The sequence below is a fragment of the Diplotaxodon limnothrissa genome, linkage group LG18 (assembly GCF_057381915.1).
Source record: "Diplotaxodon limnothrissa isolate DT_005_m linkage group LG18, D_limnothrissa_male_GT1.1, whole genome shotgun sequence".
Lineage (NCBI taxonomy): Eukaryota > Metazoa > Chordata > Actinopteri > Cichliformes > Cichlidae > Diplotaxodon > Diplotaxodon limnothrissa.
The window spans coordinates 17341016-17356126 of NC_140613.1; the positions used below are offsets into that span (position 1 = coordinate 17341016).

General features: G+C 40.3%; 1 protein-coding gene across 2 annotated transcripts in view; it reads left to right on the forward strand.

The window, feature by feature from the left end:
* Nucleotides 1-11205: 11205 nt before the first annotated feature.
* LOC146613386 (adenylate cyclase type 1-like) overlaps nucleotides 11206-15111 on the forward strand; it is a 37781-nt gene continuing 33875 nt past the window's right edge. For both annotated transcript variants that reach the window (XM_085378473.1, XM_085378474.1), the window contains exons 1-2: nucleotides 11206-11814; nucleotides 14873-15022. In XM_085378473.1, the coding sequence (XP_085234599.1) occupies nucleotides 11206-11814; nucleotides 14873-15022 (759 nt within the window). The remainder of the gene's footprint in view (nucleotides 11815-14872; nucleotides 15023-15111) is intronic.

A 15111-nucleotide genomic window follows, 5' to 3' on the forward strand; every position in this document is an offset into this window, starting at 1 on the left:
TGCTTCTCACCCTCCCCACATCCTTCTGTGATAGACCCACCCACTTTTGGCCTAAATTTGATATTCCCAAACCCAAACAAACAATAAAGCAAAATGAGTGGAAAAGATTGATACTATTCATATGCAGACAGAGTTGTTTTTCCCAACAACTCAAGCACATCCCTGAATAACACTGGTGCTTCTAGGTAGCCTGATTGGGAGGGAGTTGTTGTTTGAAAAAGGCTGAGATAGGGCTCAGGTGCAAGCTAATCTGCTCTAACCCTGCACTAATTAGGATCAAGGCAAGCGGCCACTTTCTCCTAGTTATTGATCACTGGCCCCGCCTTGCACAGACAAGTGTATGGCTCCTATGAGAACAGCAACACAGGGCGCACATAAGAGGAAGCTCTGCCCTCTCTGCCTGCTGAATGTTGTTTGTGTCTTTGAAATTCAATATCCAGTTCCTATTCAACATCAAGCCTTTCGAAGTGTTGTTGAGTCTCATCCGTTAGGCCTCCAATCAGCCAGCTCTGTTTTGGCCTGTTTCCTAGATCAGACCCACTCAATATTCACTGTATAGGTGTCTGTTGACCAGCATCACAGGCATCTCTGACTCTATCGCTTATTTATGCATAGATCTCGCTCACTTTTCTCTCTCTTCACAGATTTAAAATAGGCTTTGTGGTGACATACAGCACACATCTAAATCAATGTGATGATCCCTTTATTGTCTGCTTGCTACTATCTGCCCAAGATTATTTGATAAGGAGTTTATTTTATCTTTAAGTCTGTACATTTGGATATTTCACTTAGTGTGACACACAAATACTTTGACTACTTGTCATTTTACTACTGATCTATAGTTTTTATAAAGACTCGTGGAAAACAGACAATGAAATCTGCTTTTGGTCTGCTTCAAGGTCTCGTGTATAATGAATGCTGCTAATCTGTCATCAAGATTTATTTTTAATTAAAGTTGTGGGAAATAACTTTCATCATTTCACTGTTAACTGGTACAATATGGTAATGCAAACTGACACAAGGTTTTAAAACATGTTCCCAATGATCTGAAAGTACCATGAAAAAAAAAACGCTATTGGAAAGACTACATTATCTGAACAAACAGGGGTGTTTTAGTCGTGTGGTGTGGAGGATTCTTACCAGTATTTCAGGTGTTCTTACTTTCATTTTTGCTGCCAAATAAAGGTCTTTTTATAAAATAGCCAGCTAATTCGCCACCAGTGTTCCCAGGCCACATGTACACACTGAAATGAATGTTAGATAAAATGAGAAAAAGTTCAAATTAATGCGACAGATCTGACACATGAAGTGTCTACTTGGTTAGCTGGCTCCGATGCTTCTGTGTTTATATTGTGTGTGTGTGTGTGTGTGTGTGTGTGTGTGTGTGTGTGTGTGTGTGTGTGTGTGTGTGTGTGTGTGTGTGTGTGTGTGTGTGTGTGTGTGTGTGTGTGTGTGTGTGTGTGTGTGTGTGTGTGTGTGTGTGTGTGTGTGTGTGTCTTTATTTTCTTTCTTGTCACTGATCTTATGCGCTGCATGGCGAACACTTCAAGAGCTCAAAGTCGGCGAGGCACGTGACCCTCTGGAAGACCGCCATTATTGGAGGCGACAGGGCACGTGGACTAGACGCAAACACACACTTGTTGCCTCTCCCAGATTACTTGAACTATCAGAAGCTTTAAGAGGATTTCACAGTGGGAGCTTGCTGGACTTCAATCTCATGGACCTGATGGCTATTGATCCATGCTAAGCTTTCACACAGAAACACACTCGCGTAACAGCTGTTACTTCATGGCTTCATAAACATAAATAAATGGTTTCTAGTTGTCAGTACTTCAGTATCTCTGTGGTTGTCTTCTTTCTCTTCTCTTTCCTTTTACCCCCTCACCAGCAGAAGTAGATAGCTGCCCCTCATGGAAGTCTCTTCCTGTTAAAACAGAGCTCTTCCTTCCCACTTTTGTAACATTTGTAGTCACAGGGGAATGTTTGATTGGTGGGGTTTTCACAGGCCTGCATTATAACACTGGATTTCTTTGATAAACACAAAACATCTGAATAACAGTTCATACACTATTTAGGAAAAATAAATAAATAAAAACAGTGAGAAAATTAAACTGTCATTTTCTATCTAGCCCACCCTTTAAATAAATCAGTCCCTCAACAGTATATGCATGCATATTAGCAATGCTGATGTGAGCGGTAGATTAGAAAGGTGGTGTCTGTAACCACGGAGACACTGAAGGAGTACCTCAGATGTGTAGGTTGATAGGTAAAGGGCTCGAATTAGGAAGCTGACATGTGAGAAAACAGGATATGAATGCTCTTTACAGGCAAAGGCAGGTACTGCATTGGCATTACAATCATTGGTAATACATTATGTTTCATAAGCTGAGGATGCAACACCTTTAACTTTGAAAAATAATGATAAGGAAAAATATCCCTAGACAGGCTCCAGCCAAAAAAGAGAATGGATGGATGTTTGGAAATCATTCATTGTTCTATTTTATCCTTGACATCCATCTATCTATCTATCTATCTATCTATCTATCTATCTATCTATCTATCTATCTATCTATCTATCTATCTATCTATCTATCTATCTATCTATCTATCTATATAGGGAGTGCAGAATTATTAGGCAAATTAGTATTTTGTCCACTTCATCGTCTTCATGCATGTTGTCCTACTCCAAGCTGTATAGGCTCGAAAGCCTACTACCAATTAAGCATATTAGGTGATGTGCATCTCTGTAATGAGAAGGGGTGTGGTCTAATGACATCAACACCCTATATCAGGTGTGCATAATTATTAGGCAACGTCCTTTCCTTTGACAAAATGGGTCAAAAGAAGGACCTGACAGGCTCAGAAAAGTCAAAAATAGTGAGATATCTTGCAGAGGGATGCAGCAGTCTCAAAATTGCAAAGCTTCTGAAGCGTGATCATCAAACAATCAAGCGTTTCATTCAAAATAGTCAACAGGGTCGCAAGAAGCGTGTGGAAAAACCAAGGCGCAAAATAACTGCCCATGAACTGAGAAAAGTCAAGCGTGCAGCTGCCAAGATGCCACTTGCCACCAGTTTGGCCATATTTCAGAGCTGCAACATTACTGAAGTGCCCAAAAGCACAAGGTGTGCAATACTCAGAGACATGGCCAAGGTAAGAAAGGCTGAAAGACGATCACCACTGAACAAGACACACAAGCTGAAACGTCAAGACTGGGCCAAGAAATATCTCAAGACTGATTTTTCTAAGGTTTTATGGACTGATGAAATGAGAGTGAGTCTTGATGGGCCAGATGGATGGGCCCGTGGCTGGATTGGTAAAGGGCAGAGAGCTCCAGTCCGACTCAGACGCCAGCAAGGTGGAGGTGGAGTACTGGTTTGGGCTGGTATCATCAAAGATGAGCTTGTGGGGCCTTTTCGGGTTGAGGATGGAGTCAAGCTCAACTCCCAGTCCTACTGCCAGTTTCTGGAAGACACCTTCTTCAAGCAGTGGTACAGGAAGAAGTCTGCATCCTTCAAGAAAAACATGATTTTCATGCAGGACAATGCTCCATCACACGCGTCCAAGTACTCCACAGCGTGGCTGGCAAGACAGGGTATAAAAGAAGAAAAACTAATGACATGGCCACCTTGTTCACCTGATCTGAACCCCATTGAGAACCTGTGGTCCATCATCAAATGTGAGATTTACAAGGAGGGAAAACAGTACACCTCTCTGAACAGTGTCTGGGAGGCTGTGGTTGCTGCTGCACGCAATGTTGATGGTGAACAGATCAAAACACTGACAGAATCCATGGATGGCAGGCTTTTGAGTGTCCTTGCAAAGAAAGGTGGCTATATTGGTCGCTGATTTGTTTTTGTTTTGTTTTTGAATGTCAGAAATGTATATTTGTGAATGTGGAGATGTTATATTGGTTTCACTGGTAAAAATAAATAATTGAAATGGGTATATATTTGTTTTTTGTTAAGTTGCCTAATAATTATGCACAGTAATAGTCACCTGCACACACAGATATCCCCCTAAAATAGCTGAAACTAAAAACAAACTAAAAGCTACTTCCAAAAACATTCAGCTTTGATATTAATGAGTTTTTTGGCTTCATTGAGAACATGGTTGTTGTTCAATAATAGCATTATTCCTCAAAAATACAACTTGCCTAATAATTCTGCACTCCCTGTATGTATGTATGTATGTGTATGTGTATATATATATATATATATATATATATATATATATATAAGTTATTGTTACTGGAAGAAAATATGGAAATTACACTGAATTCAATTACATTTTAGAACACAATTCTAAATGAAAATAAAATAAGCTAAAAACTGTAGTGAGAGGAGTGGTCCTACAATCAAATCTGAAATGCTTTGCTTTAGTACTCAATCACGCAGGGCTAAAAATCAGTCAGCCACCTCCTGGCAACCACCTATTGTTAGGAAAAATCTGCAATGACTGGATAGTGAGTGGTTGCTTGCGAGGTGAAATTGGTTGCAAAAGGGTTGCTAGTAGAATACCAAGGCCACCAGCTCACATGCTAATCTCAGCAGTGTGAAAAATGGGATGCACACTGAGAGTTGTCTCCTTCAAAGTAAAAGCTGAAACATGTTGGTTGCAGTCAAGCCCCAACATTTCCTTAGAAGGAACATGTTCTCCTCTTCTGGTTTATGTTGCACTGTTCACAGTTTCTCACTTTTTCTGCTCAAACCTTTTTGGGTGTAGTTTGCAAGTGTTTGCAGACAAGTCAGCTTCATCCCTGGAAACTACACCTGATACACCTTTGCAACCAGTTTTACGTTAGCAGCTGCCAGTAATCACTCACCAAACTGTATTTTTACATTTTTACAACAGCACATGTAACATAAACATAGTTTCCCAGTCAGATAAATGAAGCTGATAATTGACAATTAAAAACGTGGCTCATGGTCAAATTAGCCATGCATTTTATCTGAATCCTTGAATCTCTCCATCTATTTTCTTACCATGTTAATTTCTTCTTCCTCCGTCTCTTCTTCACCCTTTGTTGGGACTGCTGTCCCTCCTTCTGCACTTCTCCACAGCTGTTGCTAGCAGCAGCAGCCTCCTGTGACTGTTAGGGCTGGTTATTAGTTGCTGCTGGTGCTGTTGTTGACGGTGAAGCAGCAGCAGCCCGACAGCTAACATGCCAGTTAATTTGACACATTTTGCTGCATCTATTTTTAGTTTCTTTTTCTCACTTAGCTTTTCAGTTCCACCTTTTTGGTACTTCTTCCACACTAAACTCTGTTCTACAAGGTGCATGAGCACACAACAGAGATGTGATTAGGCAATACAGGTAAGTAATTAAAATGATCAATGTGTGTATTGTAGAATACACAGATTTCACACGTGACCGGCAGTCGTTAGATGGTTGCAGGCTCGTCTCTAGGCCTTAAATATTTTGCACAATTATTTAGTTTTCTAAACAATGACTGCAAATAAATTGCTATTTTAAAGCAAAACAGTATTAAATGGCCGTTTCATTTTTTATTATTAGGATACAGTCAAAAACAGTGGTATTGCTGTCAGTGCGATGGCAAGTACATCAAGAAATGAATCATGTTCAAAGCATTTATATTGCTTCTGCATTTATCTCTTGCAGCATGTTTTGAAATGTGTTGAATGACGGATAGGTTTGTGGATTTTTCACCCCCAAGGCCAGTTTTGATTTGGTAATTATTAGTATGTTCTGTTGCTGCCGGAGGTCACGTTTGGACACATTTCTTTTCAGGATATGTGAAAGCTAGCTAAGTTGTGGTTAAATTTGATTTATTCATTGTATTTTATTTCACGAAAAAAGGAGAAGAAATACATCTGTGACCAAAAGCAATGAAACAAAATACCACACAGAGAAGTCCTCCCAAGATGTAGCAGTTTCTCTGATGTAGGCACGCATCTGAATGACAGAAAAACCTGCTGTTTTTTTGTTTGTCTTTTTTCTTAGCACATTTTAATTATGGCTGACATTTGCTAATTGACAACATGCATTACCTTTTCCTTTTGGCTTTCTCTTGGCTATTTCACCTGCTGGTGCTGAATTAGTGTGATTGTTATAGTAAGAAATATCATGCAGAGAAATCTCATTCCGTCCCTTTCATTTTGTAGCTTGCATATTTTTCTTGTACAGTTTTTAATTCATCTTTTCTATCCTCTTGTCTCCATTCTGGCCCAAACCAGCAGATTCTGAAAACCCAGCTGGCTGGAGAATTAAAGGCTGTGGAAATCTTTTTGCAGCTTTTCTTGAGAGAGTGAGCGAGAGAGACAGAGCCAGAGTGACATTTCTCACCATTCAATTTACAAGAGAAGCCAAATATGAGGCGTGGATCAAAGTGTCTGTATAAATTCAGCCTGCTAAGGTTCATGTATTCTATAGATGAGCTTTCTAGAAAGAAGTAAAACAACTGACATGTGGTGGAAAAGATTTTAATTGCTCCAAAGAGCTCAAGTTGCCTAGTCATCAAACTGTTATTCAGATAACAATTTTGCAATGTAAATATGTCAGCTGTTTTATATCATTTCTGATACTCAGCTGTTTCATGTCTTGCAGTCTGAGGTTTGTGTGTGTGTGATGAATGAGTAAGAGCCTGAAACAGAAAGGCAGGCAGAGGAAATAAAAGGATTTTTAGTAAAGAGACATACATCAGGAAGCTGGCTACTGTCTCCATATCTGATGCCCTTGCAGTACAGCCTTGTGGCACGAACTCCCAAAAGACCTCTTTGTTCTCAGAAGATGAGGGCTAGCAGAATGTGACTGTGCACTTACACCTGAAGCAATCAAAAGCAGAGAGAATAACACATTTATACCGCACGATGGCTCTGCTCTCATCCTACAATATACCTGGCACAAACAGGCCAAGAAGTCCTCCTGGAATACTGCACGCCTTCAATCAGATCTAAAGAAAGTATAATTGTATAAGCACGAAAAGATATATATCCAAACCAGCACATGCAGCTCCATGAATAGAAATCAAAGGTTGCTGATTTTTTATTTTGTTTAAATGCACTGTGCCTTATTTGGCTCTGAACATCAGCAGTGCTCATCTTTTAGATTAATTTAGGAGGTGCTGCTCAGCAGAAATTGAAATACAGATCGAGGTGACTACAGAGAAACTGTGCCAGATTAACGAGCTTACAATCGTGAAGAGAGACTATGACAAATAATCCCCATCTTAACAAAATTCAGATAGAGTCAAAACCAGTTAACTGATGTGAATCATAGAGTCTCGGTTTATGTAGTGGATTGTGTAAAAAAAAAAAATGAAAGTACCTTCCGATTATGATCCACCATGCAACATCATGTGATTGGCAGCAGCTTCATTTTTCAACACGACAAACACATTGCCAATGCAGTAAAAGCATACGTTGACAGAGAACACACAGTAGAACACTATCAGTCAGTCAGTCATCACGCCTTTACAGAGCCTGGACAATTTTATTGAAACAATGTGGGATCATCTCGACAGAGAACGGAACAACAGATCATCATCCAGAGAAGAGCTTTAAACATCTTTGAGGAAGCCTGGAAAACTATTCCTGAAGATTAGTTAAAGAAATTACAATAAATCTGCACTAACAGAAAGCAATCATAGGAAATATTGTTTTTCAGTGTCAATACTACAAATGTTGCCTTATATGCTACATTTCCATTTATATTTCTATGTTTCAATAATTCTCTGCAGCTATTTCCCATTTTCCAAGCACAATATAAAGAAATGAGGGGTGACTCAAGACAGACAGAGTACTGTAGCTTCAGCATTTATCATCTGTGACTGTAAACACTTTTTTGAGAGGGGACAAATCATTCTAATGTGGATCCTTCTGATGAAGGATACGCTTGTGGACTTTTTCCTCAAGTCCAGTTTTGATTTGGTAATTATGTGTGTATTGTGTTTTCAGCCCTGACAAATGGAGTTCTGCAGGTTCCTGCTCAGGGCTGGAATTGCACTCATTTCTTTTAAGTTTATGTGAAAGCTAGCTGACTCGTGGCCATATTTGATTTATGCTGTGTAATTTATTTCATAAGTAAAGGAAAAGAAACAGATTGATCACCGTGTGTTGAAAGCAATGAAACAAAATACCATTCACAGAAATCTTATATTCTCACTTCATCTATTTTGTATATGCCATATTATTCTTGTCCTTCCAAGATTGTGGGTGTTTATCTGAGGGGAATACACACCTGAGTGGCAACTGTGAGAACACCTGCATTTCTTTTTTCTTGGCACATTTTAATTATGGCTAACATTAGCTAATTCATGACATGCACTGCTTGTCCCTCTTGGGTGTCTTTTAGCTGTTTCATTTGCTGGTGTTGAACCAATGTGTCTGTTATTACAAGACCACCAATACGTCAACCGCATGTGAACACTGGTGGGATTTGCCAGATGCTTAGCTATCATGGAAGATGATCTCTTGATATCAGCATGTGCAAACAAGCACTGAGATGGACTTTTGTTATTCTTACTATTGTTATTATTCTTTCTTTCCCCCTAGTGGTGTGTGAGCATTTTATTTGTACATTCTGAAAACACCTGCCTAAAAGCAGAAGCCTAATCGGAGACATTGACAAAACCCATTTTGAAAGGAAGCTATACAACTGACGTGTGGCAGACAAGCGTTTAACTGCTCCAGAGATATGAAGCTGATGAGTCATCATCCTGTTAAATAACAATTTTGCAGCATAAATATGTCAAATATATAACAATATAATGCTGTTTCACATCGTTTCAGATGACAAGCTGTTTTTAGGGGGTGGGGGAGGGGGGCTTATGTGATGATGGCGTTAAAGAGGAAAAATAGAAGATATTTGGAAGAGAGGCAGCAGGAAGCTGGCGTCTGTCCAATACCCTTGGAGTGCAACTTTGCAGCGTGAACTCCCAAAAGACCTTTTTTTGTTCTCAGAAGATGAGAGCTGGCAGAGTGTGACCGTGCACTTAAACCTGAAGCCATCAAAAGCAGAGAGAATAACACATTTAAACTGCATGATGGCTCTGCTCTCATCCTTCAATATACTTGGCTGCAAACAGGACAGGAGGTCCTCTTGGAATACTGCAATCCTTCAATGAGATGCAAAGAGATCCGTACAAATCTGTGTCAGACAAAATAAATATTTGGAAACCTGCACATGCAGCTATGCAAACAGCACGGATGTTGCTGATTTTGGTCTTTTGTTGAGCGCACAGTTTGGCATTCGCCTCAAAAGACTGTGGCTATGCCATGCAACACTGAAAAACTGCAGCCCTCGCTATTGTGATTAATTTAGGAGATGCCACATAAGGAATATTGAAAAATTGATTAAGGCAATGACATAAAATCGGTGCCACTTTAATTACACTCTAGTCAGGAGACTGTAAATGATGCCACTGTTTTCTCTCATTTGCAGATCACCTGTGCGAGAGACTGAAGCTGACAGCCGACACACAGCAATGTGAATGTTTTTTTTTTTATATGTGGGAGCTAATAAAAGCTCAGTAAAAAGGGAGTAAAAGCCTTGTAGATAAGACAGATTATCAGTGTAAAAGCAATGTGTCCTACATCTGGTGTCCCATATCTTCCTCTCAGAGCAGCAGGGACAGATAATACAGACGTGAGCCTGGCAGGTCCCCAAGAGGGAAAGGTGAACTCTATTGTTATGCAGACAGCTGTTTGTTCATTTAGTGTGACAGCAAGCAGGCTTGTTTAAGATTTCTCTTTAGCTAAAGTTTAGCCTAGTTCAGTTTTAGTCTGTGTCAAGTTTGACTCGGTAATCAACAAAACCTGGTTAAACCTGAATATTCTATATCATCAATTTCCAGGTGACATTTTCCAAACCTTTTTGGATTTCAGAAGCTTGAGCTAGTGATTCTAATTATGTTTTTTTTAACTAATGACCAAACATATCAGCTCCAACACCTCATGTTTGCCACAAATTGTCTACTTCCATGTTGCTGGTAGCACAAGTCTTTTATAGAACATTGTTTCCCTTTTTGTCTCAGAATTTAGTAGGCTGTGAAATACTTTACTGCTCTGTTTCTATTTTTGCCCCATCCCTTTCACTCTCTCCATCTACCTGTCACACTGTATATAGCTGTGCTGGATCAGTGAAAGCTAGAACACTAACAGCTGAGAGAGAGAGAGAGACACACACACACACATAGTGAGAGCTAGGGAGGTGGAACAGAAGGCATGTGAGTGTCCTGGTAGCATGGTAGAGTGCTGGACTTTGGCACTGGCCATCAATCTGTCACTTTCTTACATCCTCTCTGGTACCGACGGGTCGTGGCAATGGCAGCCTGTGACGGATGACTAATCTTCTCCTGGTAATGAATGAGACACCACCCCCCTGAATGCCAAAAGAGTGCTGATTGTGAGGGTGGCTGCCTCATGGCAATACAGGAGTCTTATTATGAATGCTATGCAATCATGTTACTCTGTGTCTGTGCCAACCAAACGCAGTAGCTCCCAGTTTATGAGAGTATAGTCGTGTCTCGAACACGGTGACGTGCGGTAGCGCTATTAATTGCGCTTCTTTCTCTCATCTTCTGTGCTTGTGTGTGAGGGAATTAGGCAGAGGAAGGCAGCGCGTAAATGAATCAGAGCATAGTAAAAGTCACTGCACGGGCTTTAACGATGGAAACACGTCGTGTGCAGGTGGAAAAAGGAGACGTTGCTGTTAAGGATGATGCATGTGCTGTTCTGTCAGGCTGAAGGGGAGCTCTGTAGCCGCGCTAGTCAAATCGTCTTGACTGCGTGTGTTGAGTAGCTGAGACCTGTCTTATCTTCACCTCATAATGCGCAGGCGTGATCCTATCTGAGCCCCGCAAAAAAAAAAAAAAAAAAAAGAAAAGAAAAGAAAAAAAAGCTGTTACCGTCACAAGTAGACGACGTGCTCTTCAGTGGTGCTCAAGCGAACGCTGAATTCTTATTATAGTAATTATTTTTTAGTAGGCTACATGTATATGGCACATCGCCTGGAACACTGCTGGAAAATGAAGATTTGCTTGCCAGCTAATCTTTCCGGACAGCACAGTCCAACCTGTGGATAGTGCCGAGCGCGTCTGTGGCCACCGGTCAGTCTCCTCCGCTATCTGGGACGCTCTGCCTTGAGTCTGTTGTGCGCGTCTTTTTACGTTTGCATCCCGGGGTCTGTGTCGGCGCGGGATCCGCTGTTCTGTTTAAGCTAAGCTGTGAGCAGGTATTCAGTTTATGAATGGCACTGACATGGAGGAAATACCGTTTCAGAAAGTCAAAACCAGGCGGAAGAGAAGTCACTGTCCACCGGGTGTCCCTTTGACCACCATCGTATGCGAGGACGAGTTCGACTGCAAAGAACTCGAGTCTCTCTTCCAGAACTACAACCTGAAACTGGAGCAGACGTCCACTCTTAAAGCCCTGGCCGTGCTCATATTCTTGTCCTCGACGCTGGCTGTGGTGGAGTTGCTGTCCGGCCCCAGCATCACCATCTCCAAGGGGTCCCATCCGGTCCACTGTGTCATCTTCGTGTCCCTGTTTATTGTAACTAATGTCAAGTACCTGCAAGTGACTCAGCTCCAACAGATTGTTAACCTGACGCTGCTCTTCGGGTTTACTTTCTCCTTCCTTTGCTGTCCCTTCTCCCTGGGCGCCATGGGGCTAGAGCCCCCGACGTCCCCGGAGCAAGGCATGTGGCAGCTCATCCTGGTCACCTTCGTCGCCTATGCGCTGCTACCTGTACGGACGCTTTTGGCTGTTGTGTTTGGAATAATGGTGTCCATCTCCCATTTGATTGTGACTGCCACTTCCGTCACAGTGAAAACACAAAAACTATGGAGAACAGTAAGTACATGTTGCACATGATTATGGTGCCTCTAATACTTGGTAACCTTGGAGCTTATATTATTATGCGTGTGAATATAATAATCTATTCGTATGAGCTACACACTGCTGGAGTAGCCCGTATTAGGATATGAAGCTCAGGTAGAGAGAAGCAATTTAGATGTCAGTTCAGCACCAAGGATAGCTCCATGTGGTAAGACATGATGGGCTTTGCTTAGGTTTTAATCAAATCCGGCAAAACAATAACACGAGACAAGTTAGAGCATGTTTGCTCTCATAAGACAAAAAATGTTGAGAATTTGTAGCTTTATCTTGGTGGTATGTAGTGGAAGTGAATGTAACGGTGACTATCAGTTCACATAGTTTTTCTCCCTCTTCCACACAAATTCCATGCGTGTAACACATTTATGATATTTAGTGGTGTTAAGCTACTGTATATTATAGTGTGGTGAAACCAAGACTTCCCTGCAGGCACCCTGATTTAAAAATATATAGTAAAGCAAAACAGTCTACGACTGTTTTCTATGGGATATGATTCAATCCCAAAGGAGCAGGTCAGGAATGAAGAACTAGAGTGACATCCTCCAAGCACCAGAAGTATGGCAAAGTGGAGGGACAAGCACACACACACATAAACACACACCCACCCACACACAGAGGAAGACCACTTTGACTACTCTACATATGCTTCCGTTAAGAAATAGGGCAAAGTCATGCATGTCATTGCAGAGCCGGAATAGAAATTGGTACACGGCTCTCTGGAAATGTATAGCTTTTGTACCTTTTCCTGTCACAGTCAGACACATATGCTCACATTCCTGGCTGTCATCAGCTGTGGGAAAAGAAGATATGTCACATCAGTCAAAACCTACCAGGGGTATAATGGAACATGTCTGCCTACGTGCAACATATGACACAAATATTGGGCATTTCTTGGAAGTGAAACTGGGATTCTGTCGTTTCATCGTGCTCCCAAATGATGACAGCCTATTTACAGAGCTTTGTTTTCCTGTATGTAGGCTATGCGGTACCTGCATAGCCATGTGAAGGACACTGCTAGCTGTACTACCGGAGATAGCTAATCCATTAAGCTTAGAGATGAGCTGTGTGGCATGACCCTGCACAGTCCAGGCTTGCAACAACCACCCACCTAGGTCCCAAGCACTCAGCCTATGGTTGTGTCTACTTCTACATGAAATACATTATTACTAAAGCAAGTGTTGACTATAATTTCAAATGCACCTTATTGTAGGGCCTCTTTGGTCTCATCATGCATCAGGTCCTTTTAGTAGCATAATTTATTCATTGTTGGTAGTTTAAATACCATAAAATGTTAAATGGGGTATGGGTTTATAGCCTTACCTGTCTAGATAAAGCTTAGATTACAAAAACAATAAAACTAAAAATAGGTACTTTATTAGACCCCATTGAAAGAAATGACAAAAATATAATTGTAAATAAACTCAGCAATCATTGGCATTTTTACTTATTAACTTATTGCTACTACTATTAATATGAAGTACAACAGCAAAAAAAAAAAAAAAAAAAAAAAAAAAAAACTAAAGAAAAGGGGAGGAAAAAGCATTGCAAATAAAAACCTTGTATTGTATTCAGTGAATACCTGTATACATCATAATGAGACACCTTGGAATTAATCATGTCGCCGAATAAAAGTTAATGTACTCCTTTTATTTTTTTACTGCATCGTAAAAGTTTGAAGATCTTCATTACTGCCAGTGAATGGGTACAACAGCCGAGAATGAAAGATTTTGTTGCTAGTGCAGTAAGGTCAGTAATGAGCACACTGCGTTTAACACAACAGAGAAGCTCAAGAGTATTTTACACCAATTAACTCTGATGTCCACATTTATTCACTCCGGGCTATAAAGTTACTTGAGCATCGTTTGAACATGCTGATCCTTGCCAACAGTGCTGCCAAGCACAAAGCCAGACTTCTGCTGCCAAAAACAGCGTTCTCAAGGCAATCCGTTATTCGTCGCTCTGGGAAACGTGCCTGTCTGTGGCAGTAAAAGTTTCTTAAAATTTTACAAGAAGTGGATACATCATTTCAAAATATGACAGTGTTTTCATGATGCTTAGTTAAACATATAAGCTATATTTTAATAAAGTATAAGGTGTTTTGGGGTAACATTTCTTAAAGTCAAATAAGCTCCATCACTAAGTTCTACAACAGAAAATACTAAAGGTGAATGAGGATATGAGTTAACATATTTATTTTCATCAATATATTGTGTATTTATTACCTGCAGTGACTGCTTGTTAGTCTACACATCATAGGCAATCGCAGAACTGTGTCAAGTAACTCAGCCAGCCTCAACCAAGCAATAGGAATTATTATAAACAGTCATGCTGCTTTGTGTCTATTATAAGAGATGTCACAGATTTTCTCATAGAAAATATTGAATAAAAAATTATATATTTGAAAAATATCCAGGTAAATGAATTAACTGGTATAACACCCTTAAACTGCCATTCAGCCCGTTTAGGGTAGTGAAACTCCAGTTTCAGGTCCTTGAAAGCAGGGGTAACAAAACCTGGCAAACATCCACATGTATACATGTAGTTATATGAATGCCATGGATACTTTAATCAGTGTAGTGTATAGGCTGCTTGTTTTTATTTATTGTTATTCAGCTTTGATTTTAAGCATTATGATATGGGGTTTTTTTTAACCATTAGCGTTGACTATATACACATCTGTTCATGCAGCTTAGTGTTATAGTTCTGTGCTTGCCCCTTTTAAATAAAGTAAGAAATTGAAATAAATTACTTCCTGTGCTGCATTGTGCATCAATGCACACAAACAAATGCACAAAGATGCCAAATGACAAAACATATTTTACATTAGATTATTTACCATACATCCAATATATGGAAATATACATGAAAATACATTTTTCATTGATCATAACAACACACGTATAAATATTTGATCTAACTAAAGTGATGTAAATATTTCCTAATGGTTTCTTAAATATTTGGTCTTCAACAATGTACCAGAGAAGTAATAGTGTGTAATGTGTGTGTGTTTTTGCAGTTGGTTGCCAACACAGTACTGTTCACCAGTGTCAACCTGTCAGGGCTGTTTGTACGCATCCTAACAGAACGAGCCCAGAGGAAGGCCTTCCTGCAGGCTCGCAACTGCATCGAAGAAAGACTCCGCATGGAGGATGAGAACGAAAAACAGGTATAGACACCTTTTTTGCTGCACAAACTATGTGTAAAATTGGATGTCTACCCCCACCGCCCCATGCCTCAAGTCATTTTGCCACATTA